Raw genomic sequence first — 18,198 nt, forward strand, 5'->3', positions numbered from 1 at the left:
TGTACAAGGTGCTATTTTCCAGCCCACGCTCACAGCAGCACCCCATCCCTTCCCTGTGCCTTCCCATGAAGTGGCCAAAGCCATTCCTAAACTGGCAAAACTATTGAGGGGAATAGGAAAACCATCCCTCCTCCCCTAACTTGGGAAAGCTAACAGAGAAAGCCCTACAACTTGCCAGGAAATAAGAGATTCCACATGAAAACAAGTTGCCTGATGAGCTATCCTGTCTTTCCCACCTCTGCATCAAACCCTGTGCCCATCTGCTCATCATTTGACCTCAGTGTATCTCAAACATCACCTACAAAAAACAGCATTACCCCTTGGGTCCAGACTAGGCCCATGCTTAAACATTAATCCCCTCCAGTTATTAATAGCTGAGCACTTTGTTCAGCTGGATCGGCCTCCTCCACCCAAGGAACACTGACTCAGGAGCCAAGGTCTGCACTGCAGGGGCTCCTCAAGGCCAGAGGCTCACAGCAGATGTCCAAGAGGGCTGCAGCCACGCTGACCTGCCTCAGAAATGCTGCAGTACACAGCATGCTCTGCTGCTTCTTGCCACCCCGGCACAGCACTGCCTCCCTGTGCACGTTGTGAGGCCCCAGGCAGAGTCAAAGCAAGTCTGAATAACAGGGTGTTGTTAGCACCATTGTTTATTTCCAAAGGGAGCAAGTCCCTGGGAAGAAGCACCCGCTGCTCCCATTGTGCAGCATGGCAGTACAAACAGCCCTGCAGGGCTGGCCAGCTCCAAATGTGAATCACTCCAAAACACATCTCTCATGACAGCACATCACCTTCACCCTAGAGGCAAGGAGGAACCACCATCCCCTGCAAAAAGCCAGATGAGGAGATGCATGGGAACCTTAACAAGAGCCATTCCCAAAGTACCAGAGCAGCCAGCATGAAATCCAGCAGCCTTCAAAGTCTGTTTCCAGTGCCTGATATGCATGCTTGAAGGCGAATCAGCTTCCTGTGGCTGCAGAACCCAGGTCTTGCTGAGTGCTCTTGCTGTCAGTTCTCCACCCCTCCCTCATTTGCCTTTCCACAGGGATTCCAGAACTTGTATCCGACATTTGAGCCAGCAGTTAACTCAATTTATTACAATACAGATCTAACCTGGGAATAGAAGGGAAAAATTCACCCCTACATGCTATGGCCTTGCAGAGGACTTTTTCCCCCCCAGCTTTCCCTCCTCTTCTTTTATAAGAAAATTTAAAACATAAAATAAAAAGAGCAGAACAATCCTTCACGATAAGATTAAGGTCCTTGACGTGTGACTTTGTTTCAGCATGCCCAAGAACTGTCGTGCTTTCTCCTGCATGAAGAGTTGGTCTCGGGTTCCACCACAGGCCACCGCCTTCCAAGCCTTGGTCATCTATGGAGAGAAAAGAAAGAATACATACAACACAGCCCAGGGAGAGGAAGGTGCTGGGAACCAGTGAAATAAACACAATATTGACATACTGTTTTAAAACAATATGCATAAATAAATAAAAACTATCTGCTCCCAGGAAAAACAAAAATCTCTAGCTTGGGGTGCTATGTTCAACAGTTTCCAGTTGAGTGTCCCATTGCAGAACCACCCATAGGCCTCTTAAGGGCTTTCCCCAGCTTGTCTTGGGACCAAAACCCCAGAGAACAAGCCCACTAAGCTTCACTGTGCTGAACAGAGCCTGGAGGGATGAAAGGAATTCAACAGCAGCCTCCAGGTTTACTTCTGATCAGCTCAACGCCCATGGAAGCTGCTCAGCCCTAGACCTTGAAGGGTTGGATTGGTCAGAATGACCATCCATCCTTAGCAGTAATTTAGTGCCTGTGGCTTCAACAGGGCCTCACACAGCACACAGGAAGAACTGAAATAATCAGGTGTGCTTCAGTCACTGAGTAAAGCAAGAGCCCCCGTGACATGCTTTGCTATGCTAGGAAAACCTCTGCAATCTTCTGGTAAATGCAGCAAAACAATACATACTGCCCTCAACTGGAAGTACTCGTTTGTGTGTATGGCAAAGAAATGGAGTATGATGTGCAGTATTTGCTAACAGTAACGCCCCATGCAGACACAGCATGGCTTCAGGGATAATTTAGGTTCAGCTCACAGCTAAGTGAGCATCCTTAATCTATAGCTGCCACTGCTAGCAGCACTAGTCCAGTACAACAAATCCCAAGAGTCCAGCAACACCACAGGCAGCTCTGCTGTTTTTGGGCTAGGGGATTTCTCAGCACATCTGTACTCTGCCACCACACAAGCTGACTTACTGCAACCCTCAAGTCATTTCCAGAGCTTTATTTATATGGATCTATTAGCGCCCAGAGCAACACAGCTCTACCTAGGACAGGAGGAGAAATGGAAGTGTTTAAGTGGGGTCTATTTTGAGAAGGGGAAGGAATTACACTGGCTGAGGAGCACTTATTTGTCAGGAAGAGCTTTCACAACAGACAGCTCTAATCCAGAGACAGATGCTCTGTTTATCTGAAGATGGAACGAGCCAAGGCTGCTCTGTAGAGACTTTCCTTGCATCTGAAAACACCTCTGTGCTAGCCCTCAGCTCTGGTTTCACTCCTCACCTAGGAAAATGTGTATTATATAGGATACCTTTATATATATAGGTATATCATCCTACCAGAGAATTGCCATGACTCAGCCCAGACAAATACCTGCAAAAATCATGCCCTTCTCCAAGGCACCCCACCAAATGAAGGAAGGATCAGATTCTTTTAATGCACTGTCTGAAACTACATCAACTAGTGAAGATTTTACGAAGAACACAACCATTTATGTCCCAAAGGTTAAATAATTCTAAGGTCAACAGACCTTAAAAGCACCAATCTCAGCAGAGGTTACGAGTTATGCTTGAAAGGCAAGTAAACATCATCCACTGGAGCACGGTAATGCCACTGTTCAGGTAAATGGCAGGACAAAGGCAGCCCATGCTGTCTGTGGCACACAGGTTTCACTACAACCTAGAAATACTCCTCACAGGGGTGAGAAATGCCTCCTTGGTACTCACATTGTGCCTCACAGTATTGTTACAGTCAGAGAAACAAAGAAGATTAATCTACTGTTGTCCACCCAAGGAGTGATTCCTAAAAAAAGAAGTTTACTCCACTGCTGGGTTAGTCTAAATCCCTTGATGGGCTGAGACAGGACACAGATTCCCAGGAAGAAATCCAGGGCCAAATAGGCCCTGCAGGCCACAGCTCTGATGAGCCACGGGGCTTTGAGCCCCAGTGGAAGGGCAGGTTTGTGAGAAAAGCAGAGGGAGCTGCAGTGTGACACTGCTAGATCAGCATCTCCAAAACTGAGTGCCAAGACAGCCCTGAGAGCATACAGATGTCCACACAGGAGCACACTATGTTCCTCTTGAGCTTGACCCCCATAACTCTCCTCCCAAAGAAGAACAGAGGCAGCACTACCAGCTGATGTGCTGCTGGAAAGGAATAGCTGCAGGGCTTACTGGTGCCGGTGGTCTGAAATGGCTTGGCATTTTCCTGTAGGACATTTTCTCTGACTGCACTTGTACAAAGGCTCTGTTGAGCAAGCCAGAGTCGTTCTTCCTGTTTGAGGAGGAAAGGTTCAAGGTTCTCGACAGGAAATTCACAGGCTGCAGAAAGAAAGAAAACAATATAAAGGAAAAAGTCAATTTGCACTAACAGTGCTGATACTTCTCCTGGCCAAAAGGTCAACTAACAAATCTCAGCACTTCATCCACATGTTATAAGGCAATCGCAGGTGGCAAAGTCACCACTGCTTTGCACAAGATTTCTTTGGAAAGCTTACTAACCAAAACAGACTAGCTGACAAAAAAAAAAAAAAAAAAGCAGAAATGACTATAATATAAGAAATAAGTAATTGCTGTGCTAAAACACAGCCTTTGTCTTCTGAGATGAAGGTGCTTCTCACCCCTGCAACCAGCCAAGGAAACCTCCAAGAATGAGAACACATAAGGCTTCTCCTATCCCACAGGTAGGAAAGCAGCTGGGTAGCAGTCAAATCACAAAGGAATTTGCATCTCCTTCTGCAGGCAGCTTTTTCATGTGAATTTCTGTTCATCCAGAGCCTTTGGCCTTCAGGCTGTGATTCAGCCTACACCATACCTGAACTTTGGATCCTACAGTCCTTGTATTAAATTGCTAATGTTAAAATAAAACAAAGTCTATTTCTGCTGTTTTGAAGGGTTAGGGGTCCCATACTTGCTAAAGACAGAAAGAAGCAGCAGTGGTGCCAGCACCACACGCAGCTCAGCAGCCAAGTTTGGTTTTCAGCCCTGCTGCAGTCAGTTCTATCCCTGCTGATTGCAGCACCCCTCACCTGGGTTCTTTTGAAACAGATAGTTTTGGGGAGGGCTGCCATATTTTGTGTCATGTCTTCATCCACAATATCCAGGGCCAGCGACTTCCGGACCTTCTTGATGGGACTCCTGCGCAACTGTGGAACACAAATACAGGTGTGAGCATGAATCAACTCAGTGAACTCCCATCCTAAGGACCAAGGGTGCATACTGAGCCCACAAATCCCCCTATCTGCATTGCACTAGCACCTCGAAAAGACATGCTGCTGCCTTCCCCACCACACGGCACAGCAGCTTCTAGCGCTCCCCCCGCTGGCACTAATTGCCACTGATTTAGAAGGGGAAACTCCTTCCAGCAGAAGGGAAGGTCACATCACCTGGGCCTGCTGGGCCTACTGAGCCACGAGACTTTTTGCACCAGACTACAGCCTGTGGGGAGCACAGCTTGCCACAGATACTTCAGGTCTGACAGTATCTGCTGGCACAGCCCTGAGTTCTGCATAAACCAGGCTGCAGCCGGCAGTATTTTAAGCAGGCCTTAACCTCAGGCATACAAGCAGATTCACTCACTAAAAGGCAGCAACCACATACTGAAAAACTTTTTGGCATAAATAGCAGGATGAACACAGCCAGCAAAAACACCCCTCAACAGCACAGGACAGCCCAAAAAAAGATACTGAAAGCAAAACCAGTTTACCCCTTGTTTCCTTTTCTGTTTCTCAGGCTTCACGTCATCCTCAATAATAAGTTCAATGCCAGCTTCACTTCGGAGCACCTCTTTCAAGTCTTCTTCCAGGTGAGGAGTCTGTGGCTGACGCAAGAAGGGGAAAGAGCACAAGACTGTCATAATTTGTACACCAGGCAGATTTAAAATTCCTTCAGTGGATAATAGGGCCAGGGTAACCCACAGGAGCTCACAGTGGAAAGACAAACATTACAAAGCATTTACTTTCCAGCAGGAAAAAACATTACAAGATTTCTGTTAGCCTGACAGATTTACTGGATCTCCAGGCAAGGGAGACGCTTAGCAGTTGAACCCCCAGGTGTGCCATCAAGAGACCAGCGTGTACTGAAGGCACAGTATACTGAAACTGCCATCCTCACAGCACCCACATTAAGTCCACGTTAGAGATCTAGGGATGCAGTGTTTCCTTGCTTTCCTCAAGGTCAAGAATAACCAAGCACTGAGGCCATATTCAAAGGCTGCTTGGAGTTTGGGGTATTTTTTGGTTTTGTTTTTGTTTTTTTTTGACTACTTTGCAGAGGAGCTAGAAATCCTGTGGCTATTTACCATGATATATGTTTGGTAGGACAAGGTCTCCCTCCCCATCATCTCAGCCCAGCACTACCAAACTCTACCATGTTGCTATTCAAATAACGGCTGGCTCACAGCTCTGCTGCAAACTACCCCACACACCACCAGCAGCAAGCAACAGACCTGTTCAGTACATACCAAAGGCCTAATTGGTCCGTATTTTTCCAGAGCATTTTTGAAAGGTGTTGGGGTATGTGGAGTGTTGTCCACCACGTATTTCTGATCAGGTGTGACAAACCTGCCAGTAGAGAAGTAGAAAAGATTAAAGATCAGACATGCTGTACATCACAAAGTAAACCCCAACCTTCCACTCGCACTACACGGACTGCCTGCAGAGTCTCACACGGTGACAGCAGAAGCCATACATCTGGGTAGGGCATTCCTGGGGCATAAGCAGGGCCAAAGGCTACCAAGGAACCTTTAGTAGGGAAAATATCTCAGAAATGCCAACTATGCTTCTCCACTCTGTCAACTACCAAGCACCCTTATCAGAAAGTGATACAACACCTGCAATAGTGGCATGACAGATCCCTGCAGGCCAGTGCAACTCCACAGTGCTTCTGCTAGCAGAGCTCCTCATGGCCAGCCAGAGCTTTGTGATCAATGGAAATCCCAGCACAATTACACTTGGAGCAGCCAAGCCAGCTTACACCAACGGGATGTGGTCGCTGCTCTGGGCCACATCAGTTTTGCTAGCACAGCCAGCACCTCCACAAACTGTGCTGCATCAGTGTAGCAACATGCAGAGACAGGCCTGCCAGCAGGACACTCCCTGTGCAGGACACCCTCTCTCACCTGGCTGGGATGATGCCTCAAGATCATGCCCTGGACTGCCCCACAAGTCAGAGGGTGCAGATCTAAAGGGATGGATCTGAACAGCCTTTGTTGAGCTGCTTCCCAGCTGGCAGAGGGCTCACAGCATCATAACGCCTCCCAAAGACGTGCACAGGAGGCATCAGCCGACCAAGCAGCTGAGCACAACAGCAGTCATTTGGCTGAGGTCCCAACCAGATGGGACACTTGTTCCCTGCAGCAAACACAGAAGCTGTCTTTGGGTGCCACACCAATTTAAGGAAATCCCCCAGCCTGCCTTGTCACTCTCGGTTGTGCCAGCTCTGGGGAAGTTTTGTTTGACTCGAATCAAACTCCTGTGTGAAAAAGGACACTGCTCAGGTTGGGATGGGAAAGAAGAAATACAGGACTTACGCTGAGTTTTTCTGGAGCAGAGGAGTCTTGTCCCTGTGCAGAGGGGTGGTGACAATCACCTTCTGACTGCACACAGGCGTGGAGGTAAGAGATGGGTTCTCCAGTTCTAGTGTATCTTGTTTGGTCCAAAAGTTTAAGAACTGCACGACATAGGACAGAAAGAGGAAAACAGTCAGTCCCGAACTTTCCAACATGGTATCATCAGTCAGAATCTTTTTTTTTTTTTTTTACAAAAAAGAAAAGAAGGGGGGGGGGGGAAGGGAAAACCCTCCCATACTGAATGGCACTCACTGGAGGATCTGCCTCAGTAAGATCAAGGGTGACCTTTGTCAAAATCAAGTGGCAGAAGGGGGATTCATCCTAGCATCAGCTGGGATGGCTCTTACTGAGATAGTTCATTAGGTGGACTAAGGCATCAAAGAAGGTGCCTCACACCTACAAAGTTCTTTCCCAAGAGGTAAGCAGATACAACCAGTCAGCTACAAGATGGGAAGGAAGTCTCTGCTCACACTGGTACAGATAAGGCCTAGCTGTGTGGTGAAGGAGCAGTACCACCAGCACAACAAAAAGCCTGCTCTGAGTTCCAGTCAGCAACCACAAAGTCACTTCAAGTAACACAGACCATTGACTGTAATAAATAAATGAGCTGTTTGTGTTACATTCAACTGATGGCATGGGTTCAGTCTGAGACTGATCTCTCAGGTGACTGTGGAATCACAGAGTTGTAGGGGTTGGAAGGGATCTATCAAGATCATTGAGTCCATCCCAGCTGATAAAGCAGGTTCTCTACAGTAGATTATACAAGAAAGCACCCAGGCAGGTTTTGAATACCCCCAGAGAAGGAGTCTCTACAACTTCTTTGGGCAGCCTGTTTCACAGCACTGTCACTCTTACTCACATGGAACTTCCCATGTTCTCAGATTAATTCTAGGCCTCTCAGCTTCTCATGGCAGAACTGCACTACTCAGGTTTCACTTTGAATCCCCAGTTCTCGATGGCCTTGCATTCAAGGTTGATCTGAATCTGGGTATGAGTGGCTCATTGTGTTCTACCACGTGTCACTGAGGGCAGCAGAAACACCAGAAATACAAAGTCCTGGAAGGTTCAGCTAGTGGCACAGGGAGAGTGTGTGAACGACAGAGTAGCTGTGGAAGCTTTGCTAGCTGACACAGCAGTGCAACAGGATTTATCTTGTCTTATTGACAGAACTTCATTGTGTCAAGGTAGGAGTCAGGGGGTCTGAATGCTGCAGCACTTCAGTAAGGTGTTTGTTGTGAGACCAGGTATGGATGCTACTACAGTCATGGTAAACATGGGAAAGTCCTAAGATTAATTTGTAACAAAGACAAGACCTGTGAGCACATCCCTGTGCCATCAACTCACAGATGTGCACCAGCAGCTGCTGTCCAGACAGATGACTGTGCTAAAAATAAGAAAGGAAAGCCACATGCACTGTCACATCACTGCTATCCCATGCCAGGGCAGCAATGCCTACACACGGTACCCTGGACAAGGAAGCACTGTGCTCTCTCCTGCAGTGGGCAGGTGCAGATCTGCATAGCAGTGCTCCTTCCTCATAGCAGGCACGTGGCCCCATCCATCATACAGGGTAACTTGGCCTGTGCTGCAAGCACTCCTGCTGAGGGAACCATAGGCTGCTGCTCTCACAGAAAGAGCAGCACTGAAGACAAGCAGTGCCAGAACCCAGCTCTGCACCTTCTTTTACCAGAAACACACACATACCCTATGCACTGGAACTGCCTAATGCAAGAGAAGAGAAACACAAAGATGGCAGAGCTGATGAGATTACAGCATTAAGGCAAAGCATTGACATGCTTATAGTTCACAAACAAACACAAGCAGAGGAGCCCAGGCTGGCCTGTGCCATTCTGTACCTGAGATGGAGAGAAGGGCAGTGTCTTGACAGGTGTGCTCTTGGGCGTCATGCTGTTGCAGGCGTCAAGGAAGGAGAGGCTGGTGCTGGGGGCATTCTCCGTGACTGGGGAGAGGGAGATTTTCCTCTTCTTCTGCCTCTTCAACACAGAGGGCGGCGTGCCAAAGCTCACCTCTGCATGTGGCGAGATGGGGATGAGTTCCCCCTTGCTGCTCTTGCTCAGGTCAGAGATGGTGTGGCCATCCAGGCGGTACTCAGTCACGTTGGGCAGGGATGGCGTTGGTTTGCTGGGCGTTTGCCGCACCGGGCTGTTGCTGCTGCTGCTGCTGCTAGCAGAGGGTTCCTCAGGCAGGTCAAACTGGGTCAGGTCACACCACCCATCCGGGTCCTGCATACAAGAGAAGCCATCAGCAACAGCCCAGGAAAGAAAGCTGAGCAGCTGACTGGTGCAAATACAAAGGTTAACTGCAAGGTGAAAAAAGCAGGTATGCAGACTGCAGTGCCTTTTGCAAGGAGCCTGGCTACAGAAGAAATCAAGCTCTCTTTTCTCTGCAGTCAACACAGCTGAGAGTCAGACCACAGACCTGATCCAGCTGAAAGCTGTTTGTGCATAGGGCGTTTTTTTCTTTTTACGCTAGGTTGGTTTCCCAGTTCAGTTCACAGCACAGCTGCAGCACACAGCTGCATCCACACAGAGGGAGCAAAACAGAAACGGTCGGGGACAGAGTCTGAAAAAGGTGACTTGCCAAACTTGGTCACACCAACATGGGTGGATGGATACAGGGCTACTCTGTAAAGCACACTGTTGTAAACAGATGAAAAATAGCCAGAACCATTCACAGCTCAACCCCATCAATACAGGTACCATTCGAACAGGCCTCTAAGGACGCACAAGTTGGCCACTAAGCCTCGGGCACAAAGTCCTTCTTTACATATCTGAAGTGAATATTTCACAGATAATCAGCTCATGAACCAGGTTGCACAGATATTTCCCTTTGTTGGCTGCAAAGTGTTCTGTGGATGAATCAAACTGGAGGCTAAACTAAAGGAATCCACACAACTCCTTATACCTACGGTGATAAGCAAGGTGACCCAGCAAGTTCACTCAGTGGAACAGTGGTGGAAATCAGGTCCCATAAGTCTCCCACCACTAGCTGGAGGAGCAAAGGTGTGCTACTTACAGATTCAATCATGTCCAGAGCTTCATTTAATGCTGGGACAGACGTAGGACACAAATAATTGGCAGCTTCCACGACCCATTTGTACGGAGACGCGACAGATGCCGAGGCATCCTCGGGCACCACATCATCTGCGGTTCCTTCCCCGTTGTGCTCGGCCAGGTCAGCAGCTGGCAACTCTGACGGTAGCTCCTGCAAACCTGTCACCTCCTCATCGCTGACATCCTCCTCCTTTATTTCAGAGATATCGACTGGCCAGTTTGGCACAACGGTCTTCATGCAAACAAGAAAGAAAGTGCAGCCATTAGCAGAAACCAAGTGAACAAGGTCAAGTCCTAGGCCATGAGCACTGATCCTTCGGCCCACTCGCTCCTCCTGCTTTCCTAACAGCCATTTGGATTGTCTCACATCCCTGTTCTCCCTCATTGCTCTGTGGCATACACCACCTGAAGGAGCCCATGCAAATTAAGAGAAGGACTATTTAACTGAAGATGTCTCTCAACAGTATCCAGAAGGAAGTGGAACAAAGGCTGGGCAGGTAGCAATAACTCTACACTTCCTCTAAAGAGCCTGCCTTTGAAAGTGTCATGCTTTCTTCATACAATATGTATGTGTACTTTTCCTGCTTTCCATTTTAAAGGAAGGGAACTCAGTACCTCTTCATCAACCCCCCCATCACTGCACAGCCTGAAGCAACCTCTCCCCTGCTAGCAACAGCATAATGGACCCCCCCAAAATTTTCAGACTCCAATACAGACTTGACACTGGGGTTAGCAAGATAACAATAGCAGGCTGCTGTCTTCCACTTGGGTAACACACTTGGGCACACATACCTCCAACTCCTGGAGGGAGAGATCTCCCAAGAGTCAGTGTCTTGGAGAAGGCACAGACTCTTTATATAAACCCAAAGGCAGTGTTAGAGGCAGCAGCAGGGTGACAGAGCAGCTCTGATGCACATTAGCAGAGCAGAGACAGATCCAACCGCCCACATACTTGTGCAGTACCTGGCTCCCGGCTCTTGTTCCACTTTGGCTCTCATTGTCATCCACTTCCACGAGCAAATACAGTGGCTGGGACTCCTTTGTTTCATTGAGGAAGCCTCCCGTGTCCACTTTGCGCTTGATGGTGGAGTTCCAGTGATTCTTCACAGCATTGTCAGTCCTACAGAGAAAGCAGAAGAAAATAAAAAGTTGTTATTATCAGCAGCCTTAAAGCACAGCTAACAGCTGTGAGCTCCCCAGCTTCGTCCTGTGAGACCAACACATAAATCTCCACAAGCCACCCAGCTCTGACGGTACCAGTGAGCAAAGACACCCTACCTCCCAGGCAGCAGTTTGGCAATCTCAGCCCAGCGATTCCCCAGGACCCTGTGGGCCTCGAAAATGATGCGATCCTCCTCCTCTGTCCATGAGGATTTCTTCACCTCAGGGTTCAGGTGGTTATGCCAGCGTTCCCGGCACTGCTTTCCTAAGCGTCCTTTCAGGTGCTTGGCTATCAGAGTCCATTGTTTGGTGCCATACTTTTTAACCAGTTCTATTACCTTTGAAGAAAATAGGAAGGAAATAAGGAAATGGAGCAAAGGAGAAGGGTCAGTACAGGCATTGCTTTGCATTTCACCTGTGCTGGAACCAGGTACAGGCAGACAGAGAAGGATCCATTAAGGCAAAAAAGCTGGAGGGATGCAGCACTGACACGTGACCATGTCACTGACAGGTGAAAAGTGTTTCTGTGAGCAACAATTCAACTGAATGCCTGGAAGAAGCAGTTTTCATGCAGAAATTTTGCCACTTGACACCTATGGATGCAGATGATGGCTCACAGAGGGCTGGGACAGAGATGGGCAGGTGCAGCGAGGAACAAGTCAGAGCAAAGCATCAAGTCTCATGTGCTCCAAGACTCCTCTGTTTTCCTCTCTTCCCAAGAACTGCATGGCTGCATGGACAGAGTTCCCACCGTGCCTGCAGGTGGGAACTCTGCCTGCTGGAACAGCATGGCACAGCCTTCCTTTAACAGAGGGTCCAACTCCCTGGAGAAGACACAAATTGCAGATCCATGCCCCGCTAAGGTCAGAACACGTGGTGCAAGCACTAAAGCAGAAATGAGCAAAATTCACTTAAAAGCCATCTGCTTTGCAGTTTCCTTTTCACCAAGGGATTTGACACGTCTGCCTGAAACCCAGTGCAAATGCTTCCAGGTAAGGAATCTTTTTTGATTGGCCTGAAATACATCCATGCAACATAGCAATGTAACATAACATGCTGCCTGCAGCATTTAGCCTGCCAAAATCTCAGAGAGGGGCCAGATGACTCCAAAAGACTATTTTCACTCTGTCCAGCAGTGCTTAGCTGAAAGGTGCAGGTAGCAGGTGCATCACAGATCCTGCTCACAGGGCTCTTGATCTATAGCTAACATTCCAACTGCTGACTGACTGCCTATGGCAGACAAACGGGCCACAGATATCCATGTCCAGGGACCTGGAGAGTTTGCAGCACAAAGCTATCCACGCTGGAGCCTGGCTTGGCTATGATGGCAATGGGCATCAGGACTAGGTTGGCTGGCAATCAGGACATAAAACGACAAGGGGAAAATAGGCAGCAACTGTTCTGTTGTAGGAAGGTAGGGAATTGTTACAAGCCTCCTCAGGAAGTGTTTGACATAACACAGATGGAAAGCCCAGAAGGCAGAAGGAATTACAATGGGTGCAAAATGGAAAGAAATAGGTGAGCAGGGATGTTACAGGGAATCTGACAAACTAAGAAATTTCACAGCAGAACACACATGACTAGGAATTAATTTCAACTCTTCTTAAGGATGTCTGAGCTGCTTGCTCTCAGCTCACTCTGGAACCAGCAGAGTCTCAGAACTCACAGCTCCTCTGTCAATCCACCACAGCACGGAAAAAGCCAGATTTATTTTTGGTTAGGTTCATCATGGCCAGGTCAGACAGAGAACCACAGGCAGATGGATGAATTAATTCCCATTTCTGCTCTCTTCCTTGCTAGCTTACAGCACTGTCAGCAGTACAGTGTGAAAGAGTGTTCAGCTGAAGATGCCTAGGCCTGCTTCTGCTTATCATGACCATGGCTGCATTAGGCTGCTCAGAACAGGTCAAGAGTGGAGCTTTTGTGAGTACCCACAACTGGAAAGAACTACCTACAGTCTGTAAGACCAGAGAGTCTGACACCTCCACTTTGACAGAGGGTCACAGCCCAATGCTCAGATCCTGTCCTTGCCTGACTTACCTTTTGGTCCTCCTCTTTGGTCCAAGGGCCCTTAACCAAGTCTGGATTCAACACCCTCAGCCAACGGTACTGACACTGCTGGTCACTACGGTTCTGGGGAAAGGAATCAGAGCAGACATACATTAGACTGGAGGCTCCAAAAACCCCTGTAGAAACACAGCAGTCCTCACACACACAGTCTGCCCATGGAAAAACTACACAGAGAATGCATACTATGGCTATAGTAGAGGGTGTTGGGTATAGAATACAGGGACAGGAACCTCAGTGTCTCACTCCAGCTCCCAACAAACTCACACATGAACTCCTCTAAGCAAGAAGAATGTGTCACCCTGCCCTAGAGAGCACTAAATTTGTTCAACAGTAGCAGCTACAGAACAAAGTCCCACCATACAAGGTGTTGTATAGAGACAGTCAGCAACCTGACTGTCACAGCACAAGAATCAGCATGCAAACACTACAATTCCCAACCAGGCAAAGGGGCACTTACAGGAAAGTGACTGGCCAGGAACTTCCAGTCATTCTGCCCATAATGTCTTACTAACATCTTCAGCTGCTCATCCTGCAAAGAACAAAGACATCCACTGAGCAAAATGTGCCACAATTACCCCAGGGCTAACAACATCAAGAGAACAATCTAGATATTTTTTTAACTGTTAAGCTTTTTATATCTGCATTACAGGGAAGGGGGTATATGAGTCCTTCAGTGCCCCACTGCACAGAGGCCAGCTAGAACACTTTTGACTCAGAGCTCTGTACTAGGGCAAGTTCCTGGTGTGTGCATGATGAGAGCAGAGTACAAAACAAACTTAGTTGCTGTGATCACATTCAGGCTCACACTGAGCTCTGTTCCAAAGTAGTTTGGTTCAAACTACATAGCCAGAGCTACCTGCTTATCCAGCCCCAGTATGCCTCTCACCAGGCAGCTCATCTCCCAGCTCACATAGTGCCTTCACCTGGCCAAAGAAACAGACTGTTTTAAGTACAGTGCTACTAACCAGGCAGTCTGCTGCCTTTTTACACTGACAGCTCTACAGCACTTCTCTCACAAGCCCTGCACACAGGTTTTCCTGCTCTTACACCTCGCACAAAGCCTGCTATGGGCTTCCTTGCCTGTGGGCAAGCAAATGAAACACCTTGTGGGTGGGCAAACGAAGGTAAGAAATAATTCATTGCCCAACATAAGCCCGAGATTTTGATCTCTGCACAAAGGCCACTCTTACTCCATATTCAGAGCCCAAGGGAAATGAAACGCTTTGTAGCTTTCACAGAATAAGAAAAAAGGACTTTGGAGGGAATAGAACTAGGGCAGAAAACATGCCAGCTCATTTCAGACTCTTTGCCACAGTCCTAATGGCCCGAACAGTGTCCAATTTGACTACAGAAGAGGGCATCTGCACTGCATGAACCAGCTCCAGGCCTCCGCCACCCTCTAGCACCTGCTGCAGGCAGCTGACACCTTGCTGTCAGCCCAGATGCTGAAGTGGTCAGAGCTCTTCACTCCCCAGGCTTCAAACTCACCTGACCTTCCTCCCATCAAGGCCTCAGAAAAACAGACAAAGGGCCTTTCCCAGCAATAAGACACCATGAGTGGTTGTTGTGGCAGCAGGCAAGGAGCAGGATGAGCTGCTCACCCTAAAGACGTACCAAACTCCACCCACAGCCCTATCAGCAGCACGCACCCTGCCCTCACTCACCTCCTCCTGCGTCCACTTGACCTTGCACCTGCCATCCCGCTGCTCGGGCACATCCGAGTCAGTGTCCTGGCAGTGCAGCTCATCCTGGTCCTCACTGCAGAGCAACAGACAGAGCGTTATCCCATTCCCTCTAGGAAAAGCAGAGGGAGCTGCCCCCCCAACCAACACACACACGCAGACCCTCCCTCAGCCTCCCCGCAGCCCCTTCAGCTCCAGGACCCACTGCACGTTTGCCAGTCTCACAGTGACACTGAGAATGGACGCTCCTTCGGTTCCAGCCCATCAGCGCGGGCTCCGTGAACTCAGCCCCGCTCCATCCTCCTCCATCCAGCTCCCCAGCGTCCTCCCTCACTGCATTGGCACAGCGGGCCCGGGGCCGGACAGCTCTGAGCCGCCGGGCCCAGCCCGAGGGCAGCGCGAAGAGGCGGGCGGCGGGACAGCAGCTCTGGGCCGGGCTCCGCCACCCCATCCACACCTCTCGGGAACACCGAGAGCGAGACCGCGAGACCCCATGAGCCACAACCTCCCCCCACCATCCCCAGCGAGAAGCCGTCGGGCCGTCCCTGCGCAGGGGAGCCACTCACCCGCGGCTGCGGCGCGCCATGGCGGCGGGGCCGGGCGGTAGCGGCGGCAGTTTCCTATCTCGCGCCAACAGCTGCCCCCCCTCGCGCGGGGCCGGGCCGCGCATGCGCACAGCGCCGGAGCCCGCACAAAGAGGCGCGCGCGGGAGGGAGACCTGATGCCTGTGCCCCGCCCGAGCCGAGGGTGAACTCGCAGCGCAGCGGGCCGCGGCTCAGCTAACGGAACTAACGGGAACTAAGGCGCGGCGTTCCCGAATGAACTGAACGAGGGAACCACCCGTTAATTAACTGCCGGCACTATAAAAGCACTTTAAGCAGGGGTAAAGGAAGGGCTGCGATCCTGAAAGAAACCTATAGGCATTGAAGGCAAGTAGTGCTCTTCTTATTTCCCAGATATTGCTCCATTCAGAATCTCAGAATGGCCAGGGTTGGAAGGGACCTAAAAGATCATGACTCTACAACCCCCAGGTGCTACTTAAAGATTTATTTAAGAAGTGTCTGGGCCTCTTGAGTGTTTCCCTTTGGGATGATCACATAACTGTCCTGAGTAAACCTGTGTGCTCTCTGCTTTTGCTCTTAAAGGGCTCTGTGATGTGATTTCTGATGCTGTGTGTCCCCAGGTCATCCTGGCATAGCTGTGTCTGTAAAGCCTCTGTGCTGCACATAGTGGGATGCAGCCTGGCTCCACCTGGGATAAATGCTCTCCTGACCTCAGGAAGGGGAATAAAGCCTCTCTGATGGCCACCCCAGGTGTCCCCTGCAGCAGGGATGCTTTAAGGCTCCTCACACCCAGGAGAACAAAGCTAATAGCACTATGCAGATCGAGTGAGCACAAACCTAGGGATGCTACCTTGTCCCCCTGCCTAACAAGGGGTCTGAAAAGTCATTTCCTGGTGCTGCAGTGCGGGTCCTGTGCCCCATTAGGAGATAGGGCAGGAAGGTGCCCTGCCTGGGTCTGAGGGGCTGCTTGTGGGGGTAGCCTTTAAACTGTGTGCTCCAACAGGGACTCCTGGCTCCTCCAGCCTTGTGCCATGCTGTCCTCCCAGCAGCACAGCATCCTGACCATTAAGGACCTCCTGGACAACGGATTTGTGACGGGGGCCTCTGGGCACACCCACTTCTCTCCTGTGTGCAGTTACTACCTGAACTCCAGTAGTGCCCCAAAGCAGAGTGCCTGGGAGCTGCTGGCAGATGCGGACACCATGAGGGGCAGCCCTGTGTGTATGGTGGCACAACCCATGGACAGCGGAGTGAGGGCTGGCCTGAGCTCCTCAGACCTCAGCTTCCTCTCCTTCTGCAGGAGCCCCTTCGGCCCTGCTGTATTCGACCTGCCAGCTGTGCCCTGTGAGCTGCCTGCTGGGCCTGGATGCTTGCTGGATATGACATCGAGGAACACCTCCACACCGTGCAAGGCTAGGAGGAGCCTCCAGGAGAGAGCACTGTCCCATAGCACCGAGCTGCTGAGTGACCTGCTGTCCCCTGGGAAGCCCCCAGCAGCCAGGTGGGAGATCTCAGAAATAAAGCCTCCCCTGGACACCAGCCTGCCCCTCGATATGAGCTTCCTGGGCTGCTCCAAACCAGACATATCACCGCTGGGCACCCCTGTAGTGCTCCCTGTGTCCTGGCCCAGGAGACACGTGGCTCTGTCCCATGAGGCCCAGCTGGGCGATACAGAGCTGGGCTCTGTGCTCCTGCACCAGGCCCCGTGATGCCTCAGCCCTGGCAGTGGTCACAGCTGCACGGTGTGGGGTAACGGTGAGGTTTTTCTCCTCAGCGGGATGTGACTGTGGTGGGAAGCTGACGGCAGAGCCCCATGCTCTGCAGCCCACAGCCTCCAGCCCAGCTCCCCGCTCCTATCCTACTGCTGTCTTTTGTATTAAGGTAATAAAGCTTTCAACTTCCCCCTCTGCGCCTTTCCGCAGGCCGGGCCACGCTCAGCGCCCTCCAACCCCCTGGGCTCGTTCTGACTGACGGAGCGTGAAGGCCCTCGGCCGGCCCCGCGCCACCCCGCCCCAACATGGCCGGCCCGGCCCCGCTCCCGGCCGCGCTGCTGCCCGTCCCGCGCCGTTACCTGCCCCGCGGCCCCGGCGGCCGTGCGAGAAGAAAAGCCGCATCCTGCCCTCCCCGGCTCTGCTATGCGGGAGCCGGGCGGCTGCCTGGCCCGCGGGTATCTGCGGGGCCGGGGCTCGGGATCCCTCTTCTGGCACGTGGGGAGAAGCACAGGCAGAGCGCGGGGCTGCAGGGGCTGCCAGCTGTGAGCTGTTTGAGATTTTTTTGCCGTTCGAACTTAAGTTTGTACTTCAGCTTTGAGCCTGGCAGAGCGCTCCCACCGCACTCCTGCAACTGCTGGAGCTGCTCTTCCTATCTCGCGCTTCCACTCTTTTTTGTCTCTAAAGTTACTTGCTAATGCCAGCTTTCAGGGCATTTACAGGTTGCAGAAGAAACACTATTGCTTCTCTCCTTTCAGGGATGAAAGGAGAAGTGGTAAAATACTACATGAGAGTAAAAGGGGAAAGTAACCTGTTAAGCCCAGTTACCTTTGCTGGGTGCCTTCATTTCTGATGGCTAGCTTCACTTACTGAAAGCCTTCATTGCATCAAACTCCTTCCAGTTTCTGTCAATCAGCTTACATGTATTTTATTTCCTCGCCCAAAGCAGTATTTCTGTTCATGGGAAGCGTTTAAACTGTTATTCTAAGGGCCAAAGGGAAATTTTGAAACTTCCCTGGCCAAAACAACCTCCATTCAGTGGGGGGGGGAAAAAAGCTGTTCTTTTACTTCAGCTGTCAGCATGGCACAAGAG

At 50.4% G+C, this 18,198-nt stretch overlaps 2 protein-coding genes across 3 annotated transcripts; one reads left to right on the plus strand and one right to left on the minus strand.

Moving 5' to 3' along the window:
- Nucleotides 1-632: 632 nt before the first annotated feature.
- Nucleotides 633-15,619, minus strand: MYBL2 (MYB proto-oncogene like 2). Its single transcript, XM_048963121.1, has 14 exons — nucleotides 15,400-15,619; nucleotides 14,816-14,909; nucleotides 13,609-13,680; nucleotides 13,122-13,214; nucleotides 11,199-11,419; nucleotides 10,884-11,040; nucleotides 9,883-10,152; nucleotides 8,703-9,089; nucleotides 6,808-6,947; nucleotides 5,740-5,839; nucleotides 4,984-5,097; nucleotides 4,307-4,423; nucleotides 3,453-3,599; nucleotides 633-1,372 (listed from the first exon to the last, which is right to left on the minus strand). Exons 1-14 carry the CDS (start codon nucleotides 15,501-15,503, stop codon nucleotides 1,244-1,246), a joined length of 2,145 nt encoding a protein of 714 aa, XP_048819078.1. The 5' UTR covers nucleotides 15,504-15,619; the 3' UTR covers nucleotides 633-1,243.
- On the plus strand, nucleotides 15,618-17,456 carry LOC125701304 (uncharacterized). Of its 2 annotated transcripts, XM_048963185.1 has the most exons (3): nucleotides 15,618-15,762; nucleotides 16,400-16,897; nucleotides 17,319-17,456. In XM_048963185.1, the coding sequence occupies exons 2-3, from the start codon at nucleotides 16,428-16,430 to the stop codon at nucleotides 17,365-17,367; spliced, it is 519 nt and encodes a 172-aa protein (XP_048819142.1). In that variant the 5' UTR covers nucleotides 15,618-15,762; nucleotides 16,400-16,427; the 3' UTR covers nucleotides 17,368-17,456. The 2 variants fall into 2 exon arrangements, with proteins under 2 accessions (XP_048819142.1, XP_048819141.1); XM_048963184.1 differs by having other exon boundaries at nucleotides 16,400-17,456.
- Nucleotides 17,457-18,198: the final 742 nt, after the last annotated feature.

Source organism: Lagopus muta, chromosome 16 (genome assembly GCF_023343835.1).
Source record: "Lagopus muta isolate bLagMut1 chromosome 16, bLagMut1 primary, whole genome shotgun sequence".
NCBI lineage: Eukaryota > Metazoa > Chordata > Aves > Galliformes > Phasianidae > Lagopus > Lagopus muta.

Bases quoted from the DNA above. Each gene is read 5' to 3' on its own strand.
- MYBL2 (XM_048963121.1), bottom strand. From the start codon at position 15,503: ATGCGCGGCCCGGCCCCGCGCGAGGGGGGGCAGCTGTTGGCGCGAGAT. The intron at 6,948-8,702 runs GTACAGAATGGC...TATGTCGTGCAG, and splicing joins TGCCCTTCTCTCCATCTCAG to TTCTTAAACTTTTGGACCAA. The intron at 5,098-5,739 runs GTATGTACTGAA...TTCTTGCGTCAG, and splicing joins ACGGACCAATTAGGCCTTTG to CCACAGACTCCTCACCTGGA.
- LOC125701304 (XM_048963184.1), top strand. From the start codon at position 16,428: ATGCTGTCCTCCCAGCAGCACAGCATCCTGACCATTAAGGACCTCCTG.